The following is a 24,041-nucleotide window of genomic DNA, read 5'->3' as shown; positions in this document are numbered from 1 at the left end:
GGCCTCTTAAAGAGAACCATGGAGAAACAACTGATTTAATACTGTAACATCATGCTTCTAAACCTGGCCTAAGCAAGTTAGTTTTCCAAAATCACTCTGGTTCAAATATTGACTGACAAATCTGTGTCCTCAGTGAGCATGGAATTTCAAGGATCAAGGTATCAAATCAGAGACAGAAAAAGAGTTCCATCTTCAACAAATAAAAACCAGCTTTTCTGGATAAGCAACCTGTTATATCTTCCTGAGCTGGGCAATTCTATTTTTGGTTAACTATAATCTTTAGGAAGCCTTTTGCTTATATTAAATCCAAAATTTCTCTTTGCAACATCTACCCCTTACTTCTAGTTCTGTTCTCCAGGCCCAGGCATAAGACTAATTTCCTCTACCAAATCACAGTATTTTAAATACTTAATGACACAGATGAGGAAATCAAAGCGATCCATTAGTCATATGAAAAATTGCTCTAAATTATTACTTATTAGAAAAATGCAAATTAAAGCTTCTCTGAGGTAACACCTCACACCTCTCAGATTGGCCAGTATGACCAGAAAGGACAATGATTAATGCTGGAAGGGATGTGGGAAATCTGACACACTAATATATTGTTGGTGGAGATGGGAACTGAACAAATCTTTCTAGAGAGTAATTTGGAATTACAGCCAAAGGATAACAAAAAAAAATGCATACCCTTTGATCCAGCAATACCACTACTGGGTCTATTCCCTGAAGAGATCTTTAAAAAGGGTAAAACACCACTTGTATAAAAAATATTCATAGCAGCCCTGTTTGTGGTGGCAAGGAATTGAAAATTGAGTGAATGCCTATCAACTGGGGAATGGCTGAACAAATTGTGGTAGATGTATGTCATGGAACACTATTGTCATATTAGAAACTAGGAGGGATGGGAATTCAGGGAAGCCTAAAGATTTGCATGAACTGATGCTGAGTGAAAGCAGCAGAACCAGAACATTGTACACTCTAACAGCAACATGGGGGTGATGATCAACCTTAATGGACTTGCTCATTCCATCAGTGCAACAATAATGCATAATTCTGGGCTATTTATTATGAAGAACATCTGTATCCAGAGAAAGAATTGTGGAGTTTGGACAAAGACCAAAGACTATTACATTTAATTTAAAAAAAAATCTTATTATGTAATTTTGCTATCTTGTATAGTTTTATTTTTTTCCCCTTATATGATTTCTCTCTCAACATATTCAACTTAGATCAATGTATACCATGGAAAAATGTAAAGCCTAACAGACTGCCTTCTGTGGGGGTGGGAGGGAAGCAAGATTAGGGGAAAAATTGTAAAGTTCAAAATAAATAAATAAATAAAATAAAAAAAATGCTTGATGACTATGATTATGATCCTCCTAAAACATCCTATTTTCTAGACTAAATTTTCCCAATTCTATCGTTTGGACATAGTTCAGAGGGATAGCTAATGTACTTATTATTTAATAATCTGGACCAACAAGACAAGAACACTGCATTGAAAGCTAATTAAATGAAATACAATAGCAAAAAATCTAAAGCCTTACACTTGTAAGCTGTTTGGTCAAGTTATGGGAATTGGAACTGGGAAGATGTGTTATCACCTCCACCCTTCTCTACTTTCACAGTATCAAGCAAGGAAGCTGTGGAATGTACATGTACTATATGGACAGACTGATCTAGGACCCAGCTGATGATCTTATGGGCAAGAAGATTAAAAAGTATTTTTAGAAACTGTCAAGGAGCTCCTAAGATCCCAGAGAATCTCTTTACTGACTGCTTTTTAAAAATATCTTTGCTGGTAGCTTTTATAAGTTTTTATCTTCTGGACTGTTTTTAAATGATCTTGAGGCTTGCTTCTACTTGTAGGCATTTGATTGACTTTAGTAAGAGGACTTTGTTTAAACTTGCTGTTTTGAGAGATGCATTGGATCAAACGAGGGACAATAACCTTGACAAACTGGGTTTTGAAACTGAATAAGAGGAGAGGTGAGGCAAACTAGAGCTGAAGGTCTTAATGGACTACATAAATCTGAGTCAATTTTGATATACAGAAGAAAGAAAGTTAATGTAAATAACTCTAAATCTATTAGAGCAGAAGGGGCAGCTAGATAGTGCTGTGAATAGAGAATATTAATACATTCAGAGACTTAATATTACCCTTTAAAATACCAAATATCTATTTCATAGGATAATTAGGTCATAACTTCAGGTTCTCTAGTCCAAAATTACTATTTTCCATACACTAAGGTTCAAACAGGTAAGTAATTCATATGTATACAATTTAGGGCCTCTTAAAGAGCCCCCATGAAGAAACAACAATTTAATAATACGATATTAGGCTTCTAAGCCTAGCATAAGCAAGAACTCTGGTCCTGGAGGCAAGAGGATGTGAGTTTAAATCTGGCTTCAAACACTTGATACATACTTAGTTGTGTGTCTTTGGGCAAGTCAATGAACCCTATAGCCTTACAAAAAAAAGAGAGGAGCTTAATGCAATGTCTTCTCAAAATGGTGGAAAAATGGAAGCAGAGTAACCTGCTCTTATAACTATTCCATCAAGAATTTTTTTAGAAGCAGTAGAATGAATAATGATCAAGAAATCCAAAGAAAACTACTGCAAATGCAGCGGGTTTTTTTGTTTCTGTTTTTTAGTTTTTGCAAGTCAATGGGGTTAAGTGGCTTACCCAAGGCCACATGGCTAGGTAATTATTAAGCGTCTGAGGCTGGATTTGAACCCAGGTACTCCTGACTACAAGGCCAGTGCTCTATCTACTGTGCAACCTAGCCACCCCTGCAAACGCAGTTTTATAGTTCAAGTTAACACCAAAATTTCTGGAAGCCTGAAGATATCAGCAAAGGGGAATAGAAAGAAACTCCAGGTTCTTCGTTTCAGAACATGCAAGTCTTACAAAACTGGGGACAAAGAACAAGACAGAAAAGCCAAAAAGTCTAGAGTCTAAAGCTATAAATCAGATGTATGAAGACAGGAACTTAGAGTAAAGACTATCCAAGGTTTTCTGGAACTAGTTGTCAAAATCCTCTGATACTGAGGGTCTGCAGGGTTCAGAACAGAATGGAAGTACACCTTAGATCAATCTACTGAATGTATAGGTACAATCCACCATGCTTCTCAGAAGAGCATAACCCTTGATACAGGTTCTAATTAAAGAAGACTGGAAAAAAGGATGTAAAAAATGTCAACTAAAAGGAAATATGATGGAGTAGAAGTTTATAAGATACAAAACAGGAATAAAGAATAATTTCACATCATCTACAACAAAAAATAAGGGGAAAATTACATAATAATCAAAAAATAAAAAAAATTCTCAAAGAATAAAACAAAAGTTTTAAAATATACTTGAAATGAAAGCTCTATAGGAAAGAATGAAAAAAGAAAGAAAATCACTAGAAGAAAGACTTGAAAGGAGAATAAACAACTTAATACAAAACATGCAAAACCTTATTCAAGTATCTGAATATTAGATGAGACTAGAGAGAGATCAATGACTCCCTTAATCCCCAAGAGACATGAGAATAAAATTCATATGCTAAAAATAGGAGAAAATATAATGTACGCCTATCAAAAATAATTGACTTATAAAATAGGTTACAGAGAGATAATCTAGGACTCAAATGTTGATAAAAAATAACTTCTATATTTCAAGAAAAAAGAACAAAATCTGTCCAGAAATATTAGCACTGGAGGGCAAAGTAAAACTAGAAGGAATACACACACACACACACACACACGTGTATATATACATATGTATGTATGTATGTATATATGTATGTTGTCTTCTGAAAGAAACTCTAAAAATAAAGACTACCAGGAATGTTATAACCAAACTCCAGATTGTCCTAATCAAATTAAAAGCAGTTAGCCATAAAAAGATTTCAAATATCAAGAAGAATAAGGTTCTAAGAAGCAACTAAAAAGGGATGATAGTTTAGGGTATATTATTCCAAAAACTAAAAAAATAAAGGCTTAAAATGAAGAATTTCTTACTTGGTAAAGTAAGAGGAGTGAGGGATAATGGAGATTAAATGAAACAGATGACTTCCAAATATTCCTGGTGAGGAGACCAGAGTTGAATAGATAATTTCAAATGCAAACAAAGAAATCAAAAGAAGTCTAGAAAAGGTTAAATACATTTGAGCATCTAGGAGAGCCCTTATGATGATGAAAGGGGAGAAGAAATGTTTCCTCTTAGAATTCTGTTTTTGAGGGTCACAAAAAATATGACAAAGGAGAACTTTTTTATATTTTTATGTTTTAAGAGAAAAAAAGAGAAGAAAATGTATATATATATGTATATATATATATATATATATATGAGGAAGAAAGGGAAATTAAACTGTTTTACTTGATTAGGGTATGTGAACTATTCAAACACAGAAGGAGGTTAGCAGGGGAAACATAAATATGAATCATCTGAACTAGATGATTTATTTAAACTAAAAGAAGGTCGAGCACTCACACTGGCATAAAAATCTAACCAACTAAAGAGAGAACAAGACATGGACAGAGAGAAGAGAGATGGGGTGAGTAGAGAAAATAGATTTAAGGAGGGATTAGGCATAAGAAAAACAAACTTCAATTTTATAGAGAGCATCATGAAGACAGAAAGGAATAAAAAAGGTTTTTTTTAGAGATGGAATAGAACAGATGACATTAAATATGGAAATGGGATTAAAAATGTTCCACTCTCAGCATAATCTTTTTAAAACTGGGTCTGGTTTCAAACTAGGAATATGGTACTTTCTCTATGGTTGGTTGGTTAGTTAGTACTTGTCCCTCATTATCAAAAAAGGAATGAAATGACAACACTATATTAGAGACAAGCTGCAGTGTGTCCAACTGTGGCTGATCACACTAATATGAGCTGGGAATGCTCTACCACAGGTTGGGCACAAAGAGTCCATGTGAACATTTAGGATGGGTTCTCTAAACTTGTGCATCTCATGTTCCCTCTGAGTGACTTCCATTCTGAGGACAGGCTAGTTTCTCTATACTTTGCTCTTACCAGAACACATAAAAGAAAGATCATACTAATTTCACCTTCCTGAGCTCCAGTATCCTCATAACTAAAATGGATTACAATTATATGTACTACCCACTTTACAGGTTTATGATGAAAGCACTTTGAAAACCTTAATCAAAATAAACTCACATTTCTAAAGTTCTCTCTTATTTCTATTAGATTTTTGCTCCTAAATGACAAAGTAATTGTCTTTCCAATATAATTCTACCTTCTCTAGTTTCTATCACAGAAAAAGATATCTCATAATAGGTATCTAATAAGTGTTGAATGGATTAATGAAATATTCTGAGATTAAAAATGATATTATTTTAAAAAAGTCATTTTTACTTTGAAATTCTTTACATTCTGAGTTTTATTGTTTTTAATTAACAATTAAATCATGAAATATTTTGTAACTGGATAATAATTTCATTTAACATTTATAACAACTCAATGAAAGAATAGCAATGCAACCATTGAATTAAAAACAAATTTATAACTTTAATCTTTATTTAATCTAGATTGTAAACTTCTTGAAGACATGGATTACACCTTCATCTTTGACATTTTGTGCCCCTAGGATATTTACAATATTTTACTAGTTGTAAAAACCATAATAAAAGTCACAATGCCTATCAGCTATATTTAAAGTCATTACTTATAATGACATTTAAAGCTGATGAGTTTTTTGGGATGAATCATGGGTGTCAAATAAAAGTTAATTTCCAAGGACAAATTTATAAAGATGTGTAGGTTGGTAATGAAAATGCAGAATACATTAGCTTATAACAGCTTTCTAGGATACTCCTCCCTCATAAGGTACCATATACCACAAGCTAATTAGTGGTTTCCTCTTGAAATCAAAATGAAACTTTTTTTGGATAAGGAATTTGAATGAAAAATTGCTAAATGCATAAAGATTATTTCCTCATTTGGTATTTCATAAGAGTAGAGAAAATGACACTGTGATTTGACCATTTCTATTTTTAATATATCAAGCAGCCTGTGAACTTTCATCAATCCCAGGAGAAACTGACTTCTGATGGTGTTTTAAATGAATGTGCAATACCAGAAGAATTTTTAGCACTAACCAAAGAAATTATACTTCTGCTGGCAGCTAGTCTTCCATAAGGACCTATGAGATGTTTCCTCAATTTATTTTCTGTATTTACTCATTCTCATATCATGCACTGAAATCAAGTGTTTGCTTAATGGTTTATAATTGATGTTATGAAAAGCATTCTGACTCATAGAAAGATGCAGTTATTGATCTTTCTCCCTCTAAGCAGAGTGAAGGTCTGTAAAGAGGGAGAGAAAGCAAAGCACCATCAAATCATTCTCTAGAGCCACTCTCCCTTGCCCATCCAGATTGCTACTCCCCCTTAATTGACATTTTTGTTCCTATTAATTTAAAACTATGAACAACCATTATTTGGTAATGTGACCAGGCTATTAAGATAGTGAAAACTGATTTGACTGGTGAAACTTTTTTCAGCTATGCACAAATAGAGGAATTTATATTCAATACACTCTGCTGAATTCACTCCATTTGGATCTCCCTCAAATGAGTTTGGTTTTATTAGATTACATAAAAAAATTCAGAGATGACATACTATAATTTCTGGAAGTTAAAAATCTTAGGGTGGGATGGAACCACAGGAGTCATCTAATTCAAACCAAAATGAACACTGGAGTTCCTCTGGAAACATCTCCGTCAGGTAGTCATTCAGTGTTTCTTTGAGCATGTTCAGAATAAACAATACATCCCCAAGGCATTTCCATTCTACTTTTTGACAACTTGAATCAATCATAGCAACAAAATGCAAATAACTAATTTAAAAAAAAAAACTTTAACAATTTCCATCTCTTTTTCAGAAGGTAAGATATAAATTTTTCCAATGAAAATTCATTTGGGGAATAAAAATTAAAGATTTATACCTGGAATTTGAAAGAATGGGTATAAGTTGGTAACTATCAGCTGGAAAAAATGAACATAATTACACGTGGTATTAAATAAACAATTGAACTTTTTTTTAGTTTCTTTTCTTTCTTTTTTTTTTTTTGGCAAGGCAATGGGGTTAAGTGATTTGCCCAAGATCACACAGCTAGGTAATTACTAAGTGTCTGAGGCCAAATTTGAACTCAGGTCCTTCTGACTCCAGGGCTGGTGCTCTATTCACTGTGCCACCTAGCTGCTCCAGCAATTAACTTTTAACCAGATAATCCAACACTTTAAAAAGAACACTCCAAAATGAAAAACCTAAAACAAAGATAACTATAGTTAGAGCATGATACTGCTCTAACAGTATCATTCCAATAAGTGAGTAAAGCAGAAATTCAACAGTTCAATCAATTATTATGACAAATAATAAAAGGGTAGGAAATTATTCCCTTTTTCTGACTCTATATGCTATTAAAGTGAAATAAAACCATCTAGTTGAGTATCTTTTTATTTCACTTAAAATATTTCAACAATACCTACTTGGAGTTCCAGAAAAGAGGGAAAGAGGATTGACTTATGAAAAATGCAATGCTGAGTGACCAAAAACTTCTCCCAGAAATAAAGCCCATCTTTTAATATTAACGTTGTTCTCATGTTAAAGAATAGATGTAAGACTTGGAACACTATGATGTTTTCCAAGTTTTCAAAGAATTGAACATGAGTATCACCCACAAGGTATGTTGTAGGTATGAACACAATAATACATTACAAATGGGGGAATACAAAATTGAAGAGGAATAAAGGATGTCATCAAAGAAATGTATGATTAGAAAAAGAAGGTCTGGTGTTGTTTTGAATTTAAGAACTAACTGATGGATGGCCCATGTACTCTGTTGACTTCCTTAAGTTGTCAAGAGCAGGAGCTTTCTAATCTAATATGCTAAATCATAAAACTGATAGACCAAACCAGAAGAGAAAAATGAGTAATTTATAGATGAGCAACCACTCACTGCAAGGCTTGAAATCTTTTAGTATGCGTTCACATGCATTTCAAAGTTAAACGTTCTTTCTTATATTTTATATATGTGCTCAATTAGTTCTAATGAAGATGATAATAATTTCTGTCTATATAATATTTTCCATTTTTCAAACTACTTTTAAATTCATTGTTATTTCATTCTTACCAGAGACCCAGGAGATAATCTAGATAAATATTTGTCTCTATATTACAGATGAGAAAAATGTGAGTTGCTTAAGGCAACAGAGAGAACTCAGCTATCCTTTGTGATCAGTCTGGAGTTCTCTCTACTCTCTACATAACACATTCACTTCTTGAAGATGAGGAAATAAAAGGGTATCAAAAGAGGTAATGCTTCTCAACTAAGTGGGCTAGCCTTTTAAAATTTTATAAAAAATTAAGTGAGCATACAATCATATGCAAATTTTCTAAGTTAATTACTGTTTAATTTCTCATTAGTATTTACATTTATCCTCTTTAATTTCCTAATGTAATCTATTTTATGTCTCTAAATTTAAATGGAAGAGATGAAACTGTGATGTTTTTTTGCTTGCAAATTAGACCAAATAATTTGAGAAATAAGAAAGATTGTTAAAACACCAAGTGAAAAAGAAAGAATTTTTCCTAAAATAAATCTTGAACAGACATTTAAAAATTCTAGACATTAATGGCCCTCTTTCCCTGCCCTTCCACTCTAACCCTAATAATGACAGTTCTATAAAGTTAATTCTGAGGATTTTCCTGGGGCAACCCCTAAAGGAAGTTCTAAGAAAAGAAACTGGACAGAGCCCTGCTAATAATAACATTTTTCATAAGACAGAAGACACTTTGTAGGAAATTGCTGACCTGACCAACAAAAAGGAAATGGTAGTTCAAACTGATAAAACAGCAACCTTGGGAGAAATTGTCTCTGGTGGCTTAGAATTTATATTAGGATATATGTATATGTGTATATATACACATATATGTATATATACACATATATTTATATCTGAGGCAAGGTCTGATGTATATTCTAGATTTTAAGAGAAGAGATCATAAATTCAGAGAAAAAGACAACGTATGATAACCCAACCGAAGTCCCTAATAAAGAAGCTAGTTCTGCTGATGACACAATTTCAAATTATTTTGAGAAAGAAAGGGAGGAAGTATTTTAAAGGGTTATGCAGAACATCTTTTTTTGCTGATTCTTATGTATTGAATCCATAGTTATCTCCAAAGTGCTAAGGAAAAGTCAAGTTTGAAATGAGACAAAGCTTGCAAAAAATGCTATGAATAACAAAGATTCTTTTAAAAATTAAAGATATATTGTACAATGAGTAAAATAAGGAGTATAGGTTCAAATGCTATGAGAATAAAGAATCTAACTGCTGACATTGATGTTATTAAATTTATAAACAAGATGTTGTCTAGTTAGAAAAACAAACTTTAGAACTGAATTTAGTATATCCAGCATCAGAATATACTGATCTTTCAGTAATTTTTCAGATTGTTATCTCTGCAGATCACCAGTAGATACCACAAGATCAGTCAAGTTAAACAAAATGAAAAAGGGGTAAGATATCTAAAAATAATTTAATCCACAATTCTATAGAGATAAAGTATTCTAGGACATGAAGATAATGTTGAGCTCCATTCCCATTCCCTAACCCCTGGATCTGGTGCTCTTCCTAAGTCATGTAACTTAAGGCTTATGTTAAGTGCCTATCAAAATAAGTGTTACCTATAACCAAATCCTAAAATTCAGCTTATTTCTAGCACACTTATTTCATGGAAATGTTGATTGCAGATTTAGTATATTCTTCAAATCCTTTCAGATTCACTTGAGAATTTCTTAATTACAATTCTCAGGAAATCTGGGTTTTGGAGATTAACTCTTATGACTTTAGTTAAGTTGCTAATCATTTTGGACCCAAGCTTTTACATGTAAAAAATAAAGGAATTATACTAAATGATATCTATTTTTCCCCCAGTTTTATGATTTCAATTCCACAAACATTTATTAGACATCAGTGTAAAAATCATGATACTAGATGCTGGGAATATATTTAAATGAGTATCATTGTATACACTTGAGAGTTCATGCCAATGATTAATATGCCATCGATCTCTGTTCATTTGAGTAAAAGATCTTGAGGGGAGGTGAGGTGGCTCAGTGGATAGAGCACAGGCCCTGGAATCAGGAGGACCTGAGTTCAAATATGATGTGACCTTGGTCAAGTCACTTAACCCCATTGCCTTGCAAAAACCAAAAAAATCTTGAAAGACACATTTTGCTTAACTGAGTCAAATGCTTTTTCATTGCTACCAAACCAAAGGTAAAGTGAGATCATATATTTTCCATATTTTTCAGCTCACAGTGAAATAGTCAGGTTGCCCACTCTTGACCAGCACTAGTGAAATACTGCTTCTTCTCTACTAATATCCAGGATATCTTTGATTCTTGTATAGATTATTCTTAAATATTTTGTTTAGATGGAATATAAACATATAGGTTAGGAGACATGTTCTCTAGGTCCTTTTTTCCTAACTTGTTATTAGCAGAAACAAAAATACAAAACAATTAGCAAGAATAAATACAATAAGAAAATAACACAGGTAGACAAGTGAACTAAACTAACCTTTAATTATCTAAAGAGATAACTGAAAATTAAAATTGGGAAATGCCAACAGAAATGACAAACATCAACTATAATTTCATCCAGGAGTTTAATTGCTATAACACTGAACCTAGAGCACACCTTAGTCACTAAACATCTGACTCACTTGCCAAACAGAGAGAGATGACTGCCAAGGGTAACACTAGATTAAGAATGTAAATTCATTTATAAAATCTTACCTATAAGGAAGATGAAAGACAAAGAGTGATAATTATCATCTCATATATCAGGCTAAGAACAGCAGAAAAGAGAAAAATCTAGTTAAAGAAATCTTAATAAATAGCAATTCAACAAAAAAAATCATCTCAGGGGCTTTTCAGGAGGAAAAAGGAAGGACTCCAAAGAGAAGAAAAATGAAAGAAATTTCCAAAAATGATTTAAATATACTGTTTTATTCATTAACAATGGTGCAACTACCACATTTGAATCTTAATATCACAGATCCAGATGTGCATATAAAGTTGAAATGAAATACACACACAGATATTCGGGGGAGGGAGGGGGGGAGAGAGAGAGATTGAGAGAGAAAGAAGAAAAGTACACTAGAGGCAACAAAATTGTCAGTTCATAAAGAGACCAATATACATATATCTTAGGAAGTGAGGAAACAAAAGGCATGGAAAAAATCTTGGAGCATATCTTACTACTGGATTATGCCAAACACAAAACTAGTTTTGCTTCAAAGGGATTATATTATTCTAGGGAGAACAACATACATAACAATAATATAAAGAAAACTGAGGCAGGGGAAACACTAACAAATGTGGGGCTCAGGGGAAATTTTATAGAGGAAAATTGAACCCTGAACAAGGACAAAGCCTAGGAAGGGGAGATTAAAGGGAGATAATATTGTGGACATGAAGATTCTTCTGGTAAGTAAATGACTATTACTTTGCACGATTAGTTTAAATCATTTTGCATTATGATCGTAGAATAATATTGGAAATAAGTCTACATTATTTAAAAGTATTAAATAAAATGATTTTTGAAATCACTTTTCTCATGATTTAAAGTAGTAACTGTATTTCTGATGTTTCTTTTCATAATATCTTCAGATTAAAGTTTTCTAAAAAGTTATATTGCAAATCACATGGAAAGCCACTTTACTGGTTGCACTTTTACATAGAAGGTTAGTTTCCATTTTTATGCATATCAAATCCTGAAGGACAATATTTGCAAAAAATATTTGCCATGAATTTCATAATCAATTTTTCTAATCTTGCATTTGGAAGCTGAAAGCATTTAGTTTTCTACTTCTGTAAAAAAAGTTATATTTCTATTTTGTGCTCTTAGCCAAGACACTATTTAAGTATGACTACTCTGAGATTTTATTTATTTTAAGCCCACAAGTTTGAGGGTGGGGTTAGGAAAGAGGAAACTAACTAAAGAATGGGGATTTATTCACAAAAATCACCATACTTGGGTTTTTTAAACACCCACAGAGACCACAGACTACTGAAGGATTTCCTCAAGTGAATTTTAAAAGAAAAATGTGTCTTTGACTTACTTTTCAGTTTAAATAAAGTCTCTTCCTAGGGATAAACCTATGCTTTCTCTTACCAGAATGATTTTTCTGTTGTTGCAATAACTAACCACACCAACAATTTTAGGGAAAAACAGTAGTACTTTTCTTCAGTTAACATATTTCTTTTCAATTTGTTGCTCTGCTTAAGATACTCTTAACTCTTTAGCCCCTGTTGAATGTTTCATCTTGGACATTGTATTGTTGAGAACAGCGAAGTCATTTACAATTGATAAACATGAAATATTGCTGTTTCTCTATTCAATGTTCTCCTGACTGTTCACTTTAGTCTGCATCAGTTTATTTAAGTCTGTCAGGTTTTCCTGAAATCCTCTTGCTCCTCATATCCTATAGCAAATATTATTACATTACAATCATATATACCATAACTAGTTCAGTCATTCCTCAACTGATAGACATCTCCTCAATTTCCAATTCTTAGTCACCACAAAAAAGAGTCGCTATGACTGCCCTTGTACAAATAGGTCCCTTTCATTATTTTTTTATCTCTTTGGGATAAAGACCTGGAAGTAGTTATGTTGGATCAAAAGGCATGCATAATTTTATAGTTCTTTGGGCATATGAATTTTGTCCTTTAATAAACTACTCTTAATATTACATTTCAATATAATTGGTTTCATTTATAATCTTAAGTATTGTGCTTTAAAAATATTGACCTTGAGAAGGGGGTTTATGACACAAAATGCTTAATTGCCATTGTTTTTGAGGAAGCTTCCACTAAGAAATGTTCAATTTAATAAATGTTAAGTTTATTTACATAATTATGATATGATTTTTTTGGGAAGAAGATTCCATTTTGGAAGATGATGACATCAGAAAGGTGATGCCATAACATCTATATGAATTGGATTTGAGTGAGGGGGTGCTATGCTAAAGTCATAAGTCTCACTTTTTTCCTCTGGAGTTATTTGGGACCAACGGCCAGAAATGAATCAAGACAGCTGGACAAAGTCCTGGATGTGAGGTGATCAAGGTTAAATGACTTGCCCAAAGTCACACTAGCTAGTAAGTGTTTTGAGGCCAAATTTGAACTCAGGTCCTCCCAACTTTAGGGCTAGAGCTATTCTCACTAAGCTGGCTAGCTAATGTTATTAAATAATATAATTAAAAAAGCTTCATAATATTATTATATGCTTCTCTTTTCTCTACTCTCTGCTTAAAACTCTAACTCACTCAATTGGGGAGTAGATTGAAAAGGAGAATATGTTTGGGTTAGAAGGCAAAGGTGGTCCGTGGAGACAGGAGAAAAAAAAGATGAAAGGAAGTTTTACATTTATCTTTTCCTCTATCTTGTACCACTGGAAAAGTCATTTTAATTAAAATACTTAACTCCTATTCTCCTTTGGCCTATGATCCCAAGGGTGATGTGAGCCAGACTAACGAAAACGTTTGAAGAGGGAAAGGAGCAATGCTCAGCCTAGGTGAGTAGAGACTTTAAGGCAATAGGTTTAGAAGGGAAATCTAAACTGTCAGATATTCCATATTAAATAAATGAACTTCCAGGCATAAACTAAAAATATTAAAAGTGAAGTAACAAAATATATTATAAGTTTTCTATAAAAGATTAAAGAAAAATTACACTGTCACCTACAGTGCATATTACTGAATTACTGTGATCAACATAAGCAATAGACAAAGGATAATTAGACCTTAAACATGAGTGAATTTTATTACCCTAGACACCAAATTAGAAAACACTACATCACAAATGAACTAGTTATTCCTATTTTCAATTTCTAAAGAACTTCTTATATGATATGCAGTTTAAATAGACTGATCTGACCCTTAATTCATAATACCTTTTAAAAACAGCACATGAAATGTTTTTTTTATTTTAAATACTCAGAATAATTCATGTTCATAGGAAGAAATAAAATATTTTTTGATATTTTATAGAACTGAATATAAAAAACCATCTTCAATGAGATTTGTGATCATTCAAGAAATAAGGTTAATTTATATATATAGTTTTATATATACATATATATATATTTATGATACATATGTATGAAGAAAATTAAGTGAATGAAGAATTGCCTACTGTCTAATCAAGTTGGTGTCAAACTCAAATAAAAATTAATCTTGAGGGATATTTGACTTAGAAATCCTCAAATAACATCATCTATGTGTTATATTTCTATCTGTTTTGTTAAACATGCTCCAATTACATTTTAATTTGGTTCAATGCTCACTTGGGAATTTTGTGGGTTGTGGGGGCATGAATATGACATTTCCAGTCTAAAATATAACTTGCAGGTACAAAGGCAAACCATTTATTTAGTCCACTGGTATGTGTATCTCATACAGATCTCTGAAAATTAAACAGAAAGGGCTGAATCACACATTGCTTTCAATGATATTTAGTGGCTCCATGCTATAGAAATGCATATATACATACACACCTACAGCTAATATTCTTCTCGTAATACTATATAGCTGCAAAATACAGATCATCACAATCTCAGAAGAATAAAGATAACAAGTGATCCAATTGGCAATGGGAAGATGAATGGTGGTACCAGCAGACAAACATGGAAATGGGTAAGTAGAACAATAGAATGCTGGATCTGAAGTCAGAGAGATTTGAGTTCAGATCCTTCTTAGACTCACTTATTATCATCTATATTTGCCTCAGTTTCCTCAACTGTAAGACAATAATAATAGCCTCTACCTCCCTTACAGACTAAATTTTAACAAAAATGCCTTAAACATTGTAAGTGATTTATAAATGCTATATTGTTGTTGTTATGTTTAACCAATGAGAGCTAAGCACAAGAATTAACATAAAACACACCATGGATGACATGAATAACCAGATAAAGAGAGTTAATGACCAAATGAAATCAAGGGATGATAAACAAATAATAGTTTTTATATAATAACAACAGTGTAACAGTAATTGTTATGATGTTAACAATAATAAGAAAAAGAACTCTGCAAATAATATTTTATCTTCACAACGACACTGGGAGGTGAATTTGTTATTATCCGAATTTTATGGGTAAAGAGATGAGATGGCAGGAGTTAAAGAGAACTGTCCAGGGTCTTGGTTGGTAAATGTCTGAGGCAGGATTTAAACATGGGCCTTTCTGACTCCAGATCTTGCAGATAAGATAAACCCTCCAGTGCATCGAATATTTTCTCTATGAAAGACTTTAGGAAGCCTATATCCAATAATCTCATATAAAAGAAGGAATGGATAGATTCTAGTCTACACTGATATAAGAAAAATTCCAATTTAAGAGAAAATTCTTTATCCCAGGATGTTAAATGATTAAGTATGAAGCACTGCTAACACCAAAGTTCCTGCCCAAATTTATATTCAGGTCAAATTTGCTTGGTAATTTGTCCCCTGAACTCAACTTTCCATTCTCGATCTTTGTGCCTTTGTAGACATTGTCCCCCATGACCAAAATGTGAATCCTATAGCATTCAAGTAATTTCTCTCTCTCTTTAAATTTACTTATATTTAATTTTCTCTATAAATATGTCTAAAATCCTTGATGACAGAAGCTACCCCATTTTTTTTGTCTTGAATTTCAGACTTTTAGGAAAGCTTTCCAAACAAAAGTACCTAATAAATAGATTCAGAATAACTAGATCAGAAAACTTCCTAATATTCTAAAGCATTTTGTCATTTTCACAGTAGGTCTAATTTTTCTGAGTTATCTGTGTCACCATAAGGTAATCTCTTAACTCTCTTCAGCTTCATCTTTCACTCAACCATTTTTTCCCATTTTTAAGATGAGTAGATTGGAATAAATAATATTTAAAGTTCCTCTTCAGCTCTAAATTCTATAATTACAGGATGATTTAAAAAAGAAAAACAAAATTTTATACCTAGTAAATGTTTGAACTAAAAATGGGCAGACTATTACAGGGACGAAAAAAATACTTTCCCAGAAATTAATTTCTGTGTAGCTCATTTCCCACTCTTCTCTTTTAATAAGAGTCAAATGAAACCCTTTCTAGTAAAACCTGTTACCCAAACCACAAAACCTAAGCCATGCACAACAACCAACATTAAATTATATGAATTTTAAATCAAACATTAATCCAAATTCTACTTATAGCTTACTGTAGATGCAAGTTAAAAATCAACCTGTACATTATAACTGCCACTGATACAATTTGAAAAATTAAAATATGTTTTAAGCATTGTAGAGATTTTGTGCTATATGTGTGTTTGTGTTTCTACAATCTGTGTGCACTTTAAAAACTTAGTAGCTTAACGCAGACCATATGAGTTAAAAATTAAGTTTAGTATTCATATTACTGAGCAAAACATCTTAATACTGTCAATCATTTATACTAAACCCTCACTCTACACATTTTTTCAAAACATAAAAGATCTATTTCCTCCAAATAATTGAGAATTTAAAAGGAATTATTTAATCTTGGTGTATTTTTTGGCATCTTAGATGTAAAGCACTTAGAAGCATTAGATAATTATTATTCATTTTTCTTTCTAAAATTAAAAAGTACAACTGTTGATACTCACCACCTAAGTTCATTCCAGCTTGTAGACATTTCTGAAGTCTGCAAGCAGGACAATTCTTCCTTCGAATTTTGTCAATAATACAATCATTTCTTCCAGCACATAAGTAATTGTGTTGCCCTGAATTAAGAAAAAAAAATCATGAAAATCAATTTTAAAAGTTTCCATTAAGTCAATTGAAAACATATGATTCCAAAAAAGAAAATTTGATTCCCACTTTTAATTAGAAAACAATTCAACTCAAATTATGAAAATTCCTTTCCATTAGATATTATCTTATTTCCTGAAAACTCTTTCTAAAATAAGCACAACTAACAGTAGAAGGATGACCATTTTCTCCCATAATGTGATCTGCAAGGCATCTTTGGTGATCCAGGGCTTAGGACACAAGTACTGGAGAGAGGAAAACCCAAGTTCAAATCCAGACTTATTAGCTCTGTAACCCTGGACAAGGACTCCTGTCTGCTTCAGTTTCCTCATTTGTAAAACGTAAATAATAATAGTAGTACCAATGGTAGTTGGTAAGATGAAAGACATGCTATTTGTAAAGTGCTTTGCAAATCATAAAGGACTTTAAAAATTCTATCATCATCATTATTAATTTATTTGAAAAAATCATAATAGTATATGACAAGAGAAGACTTCAAACATTTCAGTTTTAGTGATAATACGAGTAGTAATAATTCTTACCTATTATGTAACTCAGATATAGATGACACCAAGATTCTTAAAGTTGGAATTCCAGGAAAATTATATTGACTCTTTAAGGCTACCAAAACACTAATACATTGCTGATGGAGCTGTGAACTCATCCAACCTTTCTGGAGAGCAATTTGGAATTATGGCCCAAAGGGTAATAAAAATGTGCCTACCCTTTGATCCAGCAATACCACTACTGGGTCTATACCCTGAACAGATCATGAGAAAAGATAAAAAACATCACTTGTACAAAAATATTCATAGCAGCCCTGTTTGTGGTGACAATGAATTGGAAACTGAGGGGACGCCCATCAATTGGGGAATAGCTAAACAAGCCATGGCATATGTATATTATGGAACACTATTATTATGTTCCATTGGAAACCAAAGAGGGATGGGATTTCAGAGAAGCCTGGAAAGATTTGCATGAACTGAGCTGAATGAGATGAGCAGGACCAGAAGAACATTGTATAGCATAACAGCTACATGGGGGTGATGATCAATCTTAATGGACCTGCTCAGTTCATCAGTTCAATATTCAGGGGCAATTTTAGGATATGGAGAATACCATCTGTATCCAAAGAAAGAATTGTGAAGTTTAAACAAAGACCAAATAAAAAAGTTATCTTATGTATTAAGTAAGTTTGCTATATCTTATATTTTATTTTTTCCTTAAGGATATGATTATTCTCTCAACAAATTCAATTTTTTTTCAGTGCATAGCAAGGAAACAATGTAAAATCTATCAGACTGCCTTCTGTGAGGGGTGGGGGGAGAGAAGCTAGAATGGGGGAAAAAATTGTAAAATTAAAAAAAATAGGTTACCACAAAATATTTGTTCAGATTCTCTATCAACATAAAGTTCTAATTCTATTATATAAAATGGTATATGTATTCATTTTATAGTTATTTAAAAAATTTTTAAATTTGTACAATTGAAATGAAACATGGTCCAGTGGAAAGAGTAGTTGGTGGTAATCAGAGGACTCTCACTACTACCTAATTACTTGTCTGGGTTTCAGCATCCTCATCCAATAGCAGGTAGTATTTTCCTGGCAAGTCAAACCACCACTTCCACCTTGACTATCATCATCCTTAAGATTCCAATGGACATAATCCAAGATCCTAAATCCAAAAGCCTTGGGAATAGTCATGCTTCCAACTCAATGCCTGAGTCTATCATACTGGTGCACTGTCCCAATGGAGATGTAAACTGTGCCTGACAGGCAAAGAAATGAAAGTTCTTGCCATTAAAGCCCTTTACTCTCTTAAATAGTTAAACATCAGAAAATTATCAGTGGGAATGACATTAAAGACCCATTAACATCTGCTTTGCCAGTGAACCCTAAGGACCAAAGGATTTTTTCCATCTGACTTAGAGCTGTAACTCTCCACATGCTGTTATCTCTCACATTAGAATATATTTCAGAATGTCAAGGACCTACAGGATAAAGTGTAAAATTTTAACACATTTATATTAGGTATTGCTTGTACCTTTGATAAGAAGTAGAGCTAAGTCACAGAAGCTATAAGGACTGAATTAAAGAGTCTAAGATTTAAAAGCAAACAAAAGCAAAGACCTCAGGACCAAGTAATGCAGTTCACTGGTCCTTTTTCTGTTCTCTGGATCTATACAGAGCTAGTATTAATCCTTCAGTTCTCTGAATACATGGACCCCTCAAATATTCACTTCTACAGATTAAACATTCTGAGTACTTTCAACCACTGATAAATCATAAGAAATGGTTACATGTTTCCTTACTTAGTTGTTATTTCTTTGTACTTGTCACCATTAAAAAAGTGGCAATCTGTTAAACAAGATACTCTAAGATATGATTAGAATGGGATATCACCTTGTTGACTTTTTTTGGTAGTCAGATCAGACTGCTGGTTTCTATTGAGAGCTTGCAATCAACTGTATGTCTTCTTGTGGCTTTTTATTTATGCCCATTGTATGTGACTATTAAATCTAGCTGTTTTTTTAACCCTGCAAAGCCTGAAGGGATAAGTGAATAAATGAGAAACCATTCATTCTTCCCCAGACTGTACTGCTGACTCATCTCCATAGGACCTTCTCTACCAAGCCCTTCCTGATTGATACCTTCATCCTACTCCCTTTTCTGATGTAATATGCTCCTCAATTAGAAAGCAAGCTCCCTGAAGACAAGGGCTTTCTTTTTTTCCTTGTATTTGCTTTCCTAGTGCTTAGCACAGTGTCTGCACACAGTACACATTCAATAAATGCTTCTTCACTTGTCTTGATTTATTAAGTTCCTAATAGTGTGAGGTGTATAACTACAAAAATGAGACTGCCCCTGACCTCAAGAAGCTTATGGAACAACACATATAAGGGACTTGTGGTCAGGGAAGGGAGATTTGGTCTGGGAAAAGAGAATGGTGAATGGATTCATAGAACAATCAAAAATAACTTCCTTTCCAGAAGAGACAACAGTACTAAGAAGCTTCCGAGTACAAAAGGAGGTAAGAGGAGAAAGGTGGCAGAAGGAGAAATACTGGGGCAGTACAGAGCAGAGGATAAGATACTCCTTCCCTTGAGATCCTCACCCAGCCATCCTTCACAATTCTACCTCATTGTCTTCTCTAAGACTGTTATTCATGCTCTTCCTCAATTGAGAAGAACTGCAAATCCCAGAGAGCTGAGTAACCAATGCAGGAATTTAGTGGTACACTTGGAAAATCTACCAGAGTATGAAGATTCATCATTTTATAGCTTCATTAAATAAAAAATGTGAAAATAGCAATAAATGTATATGTGTAAATACATGTGGGGGGGTATGTATGTGTAGTCTACTTAATGGGGTATATTTTGATTAAAACAATTTAGGAGGCTTTCTATTTTGCATTTTTAGGATACTGACCACCTGTCCCAAGTTGGGAATGGAATGTGTTTTCTGTAGTGGTTTAGCAATTTTGATAGCAGTGTACTGATTCATACAAACTCTCTAGCTTCTTCCTCTTTTTGACCAATGGTCTAAATCTATGAAATTGATAAGGGAAGAGATATCATTTGTGAATATAGAATAACGTAGAGTTATCTGACATACAGAGGAGCTGATTCTATAATCAGAACCTCATTGGCATTTTTCTTTCTCTAGATAGCTGAACTAATTGGCCTCACCTCTGATGTATAAAAATCCTTCAGCATGGTAATGAGAGTGTAATAGGAGTTTACCCGTATCATGTTTGATTCCCCCCCCCCCCCATACTTTTGCTAAAAACCAACACAGATGGCTCATGAGTTTAACTTGTCTTATTCTGGTGATTTACTGCTGATAGCTGATAGATCTATAGTGTTTTTAAGGTAAAATATTAGACTGTGCTTTTCACTTAAAATGCTTATTGGACTTCTAGTTTTTGTTACTCACCTTTTACAAAATTCCAGTTCTTCAGATAGTATTATGTATACTAAGTCATGCTAAAAAGTGGATCGAATGCTACATTTAGAGTAAGGCATTTAGGATTGAGTCCTTTTTTCTGTCTGTTTTTATTAATCCATGTTGGGGTTTCCTTGATAAAGACACCAGCATGGTTTGTCATTTCCTATTTCTGTGCTGATTACATCACTTATCCTTTAAGTTAAATTTCAGTTTTCTCACCTATAAAGTGGAATGAATTTATAAGTATCATCTTCCTCTTAGAATTATTATGAGGATCAAATGATATAATCACTCAATCAGCAAGCATTTATCAAGCACCTACTATATGCTAGCTACTCTTCAGGCTTTGGGGGACTTCTGGTCAAGATGGCAGAGAGAAGACAGGCACAGTTCTAAAGTCTTCTGATCTTCCCCCATCTATCATATGAAACAAACCTCTTAACAGAAATCCAACCCACAAAACCCAGAAAAAAAAGCCAGGAGAAAGAACATCTATTCTTCAGGCTTTTGGATATACAGATAATAAAACAATACATATTTTTTAAATTTTATTTTTTTTCCTATTACATGTAAAGGTAGTTTTTGACATTAATTTTTGTAAGATTTGAATTCAACATTTTTCTTCTTCCCTTCCTTCTCTTCATAACAGCAAGTAATGTAATAAAAGATAAACATGTACAATCAAGTTAAACTATTTCCATATTAGTGAAATACGTCTCTTAAGGAATTCCCAGTCTATTTGGAAAGAATATATGTACATAAATAAATATATTTAGAATATATACAAGGTCGTTAAGAAAGGAAGGATGCTAGCAGATGGCAAGATCAGGAAAGGTTTTCTGAAGACGCTCAAGTGGTTCATCAAAAAAAAGAATGGTCTCACTTTTGAGAGTCAGTCATGGAGAAAGGAATTAGCTCTTGAGGACCTATGCTTCATCATTTCCCTTGTGTCTTTTGCATAGTGCTATGGAAGATAGGGGGTGGGGGAAAAGAATCCCTTCTATCCCAGCCCCAATATTAGAAATGCTGTGCAGTGGAAGAAGGAATTAACTATAGGAAAAGTGACTGATTTTGTCTTGAAGTAGAAAAAAAATTCAAATGCATGGCTTCCTGAACCTCAGTCTTCTAGACTTGAGAAATTCAAGAAGAGAAAAATAGCTTGACAACTGGATTTAGGATTCTGCTGCTTGGGAGATGATAGACCCCAGAATAAAGATCTCTTCTTGCTCTCCTATCTATTAGATGACTCTTCTCAAGTCTTCTCTGCTGAATCCTCTTCTAGGTCCTACCCATAAGATTCTATCCTGAATATGCTTCTCTTTTATCTCTCAACTATGTTTGATGATCTCATCAGCTTTCTTGGATTTAATTATCATCTAAGCTGATGATTTTGAAACATATCTTTCCTGTTCTACTGTCTCTGCTGACTTCAATACCGTTAACTGCTTTTCAGAAATCTCAAACTGGATGTTCAATAGTCATCTTAAATCAGTATGCCTAAAACAGAACTCATCTTTTGCTCCTAAAACCTTTCCTGCTCCTAACTTCTCTATTGCTGTGGAGGAGACCACCATCCTCCCCATTTCTCAGGTTTGCAACTTAAGTGACCTCTTGGACTCCTCATTATCTCTCAGTCTCCATATTCAGTTTGCTGCCAAGGTCTGTGGATTTCATCTTACAACATCTCTCAAATATGTTCCGTACTCTCCTCTGATTCTGCCACTACTCTTGTGCAGGACATCTACCACAACTCATACCTACAGTACTCAGTGCACTGGGGAATTAATGTGGGGGTGGGGAGAGGTGGTGGGAAGTCTACCTGCCTGTCTTTAAGTCTCTTTCCCACTCCAATAGATCTTCCATTAGTCATCAAAGAGACTATCCTAAAATGCAGGTCTGACTATGCCATACCCCACTCCTCTTCTCAATAAACTCCAGTAATTCCCAATCACCTCTATAATAAAAATATAGAATCCTCTATTTGGTATTTCAAGCCCTTCCTAACCCAACTTCTTCCTACCTTTCCAGTCTTCTTACAGTTTACTCCTCCTACCAAATGATCTTTGATTATTATAGTATCCATTAGATAGAGCCTCTATTGTTTGGCTCTGGGCATTTTCTCAGATTGTCCCCCAGGTCTACAGTACTCTTCCTCCTCCTCCTCATATTACTAACCTCCCTGGCTTCCTTTCAGTCCCAATCAAAATACCACTTTTTTGAAAAGGAAGCCTATCCCAATGCCTCTTAATTTTAGTGCTTCCCCTCTATTATTTCTTATTTATTTTTATAGAGAGCTTACTTTGCATATATTTATTTGCAGGTGGTCTCCCCAAGAGTTACTAAGCTACTTAAAGGTAGGAGTCATCTTTTGTCTCTTTGTATCCCCATTGCATACCACAGCACTTACTTAGGAGCTAAATCCTTATTAAATAACTGACAAGACTTCAAGGAGGCAGTACTAACAGGGCTTCCTGCAGGTTCTATGGGTTCTTTCTGAAAAAGATGTCAGAAGTTGGCGTCAGAAAAAGAGTCAGAAGTTGGTGGCAGAAAAGACTATCCAACTGGCAAAGCAATACAACCAGAACAACACCTCACACTCAGGGCCAAGATATTTTGCCCAAGGAGATTCAGGTTCACATAAAAAATTTTCAGGGGAAAAAATAGTGGGGAGGGGAGTCTAAGGATATGATTGTCCTGTGGAAATATGAAAAATAATAATAATTAGGAAAAATAAATTTAGAATAAGATAACAAACAATGCAACTTTGAAATAGTTTACATATTTTCTCATTCAGAAAAGTTCAAAGAAAATTCTATTTATACCAAAATCAAGGAATATATATATACATTAAATTACTTAAAACCAATTCTTTTTAAAAAGGGGGGAGGAGGAATGCAGTTACCATTATGCTAAATTACAGCCCATCAGTATAAATAACACAATTATTCAAACCATAGAATTGAAGTAGCTAGGTAGGACTCAGTGGGAAGTGCATTGGACTTGGAGTCAGTAAAACCAGAGTTCAAATTGAGCCTCAGACTCTTGATAACTGTGTGATCATGGACAAGTCAACCAACCATTCCTGACTGAGTTTCTTCCTCTGTAAAGTATAAATAATAAAAGCATCTACTACTTCTTAGGGTTGTTGTGAGGACCAAATGAGATATCTTTAAATTTTTGAAGTGCTGCATATAATACTAGTTATACTTATAAGTATCCCTAAACTCCATTCTAGTGGCCAAGGAACAATATCAAAGAG

At 33.5% G+C, this 24,041-nt stretch overlaps 1 protein-coding gene across 5 annotated transcripts in view; it reads right to left on the bottom strand.

The window, feature by feature from the left end:
• NR3C2 (nuclear receptor subfamily 3 group C member 2) overlaps positions 1 to 24,041 on the bottom strand; it is a 389,957-nt gene that overhangs the window by 105,875 nt on the left and 260,041 nt on the right. For all 5 annotated transcript variants that reach the window (XM_074229160.1, XM_074229161.1, XM_074229158.1 and 2 more), the window contains exon 4: positions 16,689 to 16,805. In XM_074229160.1, coding sequence (XP_074085261.1) covers positions 16,689 to 16,805 — 117 coding nt within the window. The remainder of the gene's footprint in view (positions 1 to 16,688; positions 16,806 to 24,041) is intronic.

This window comes from Macrotis lagotis, chromosome 3 (assembly GCF_037893015.1).
Source record: "Macrotis lagotis isolate mMagLag1 chromosome 3, bilby.v1.9.chrom.fasta, whole genome shotgun sequence".
NCBI classification, from domain to species: Eukaryota; Metazoa; Chordata; class Mammalia; order Peramelemorphia; family Peramelidae; genus Macrotis; species Macrotis lagotis.
This window is presented reverse-complemented; position numbering and strand designations above follow the sequence as displayed.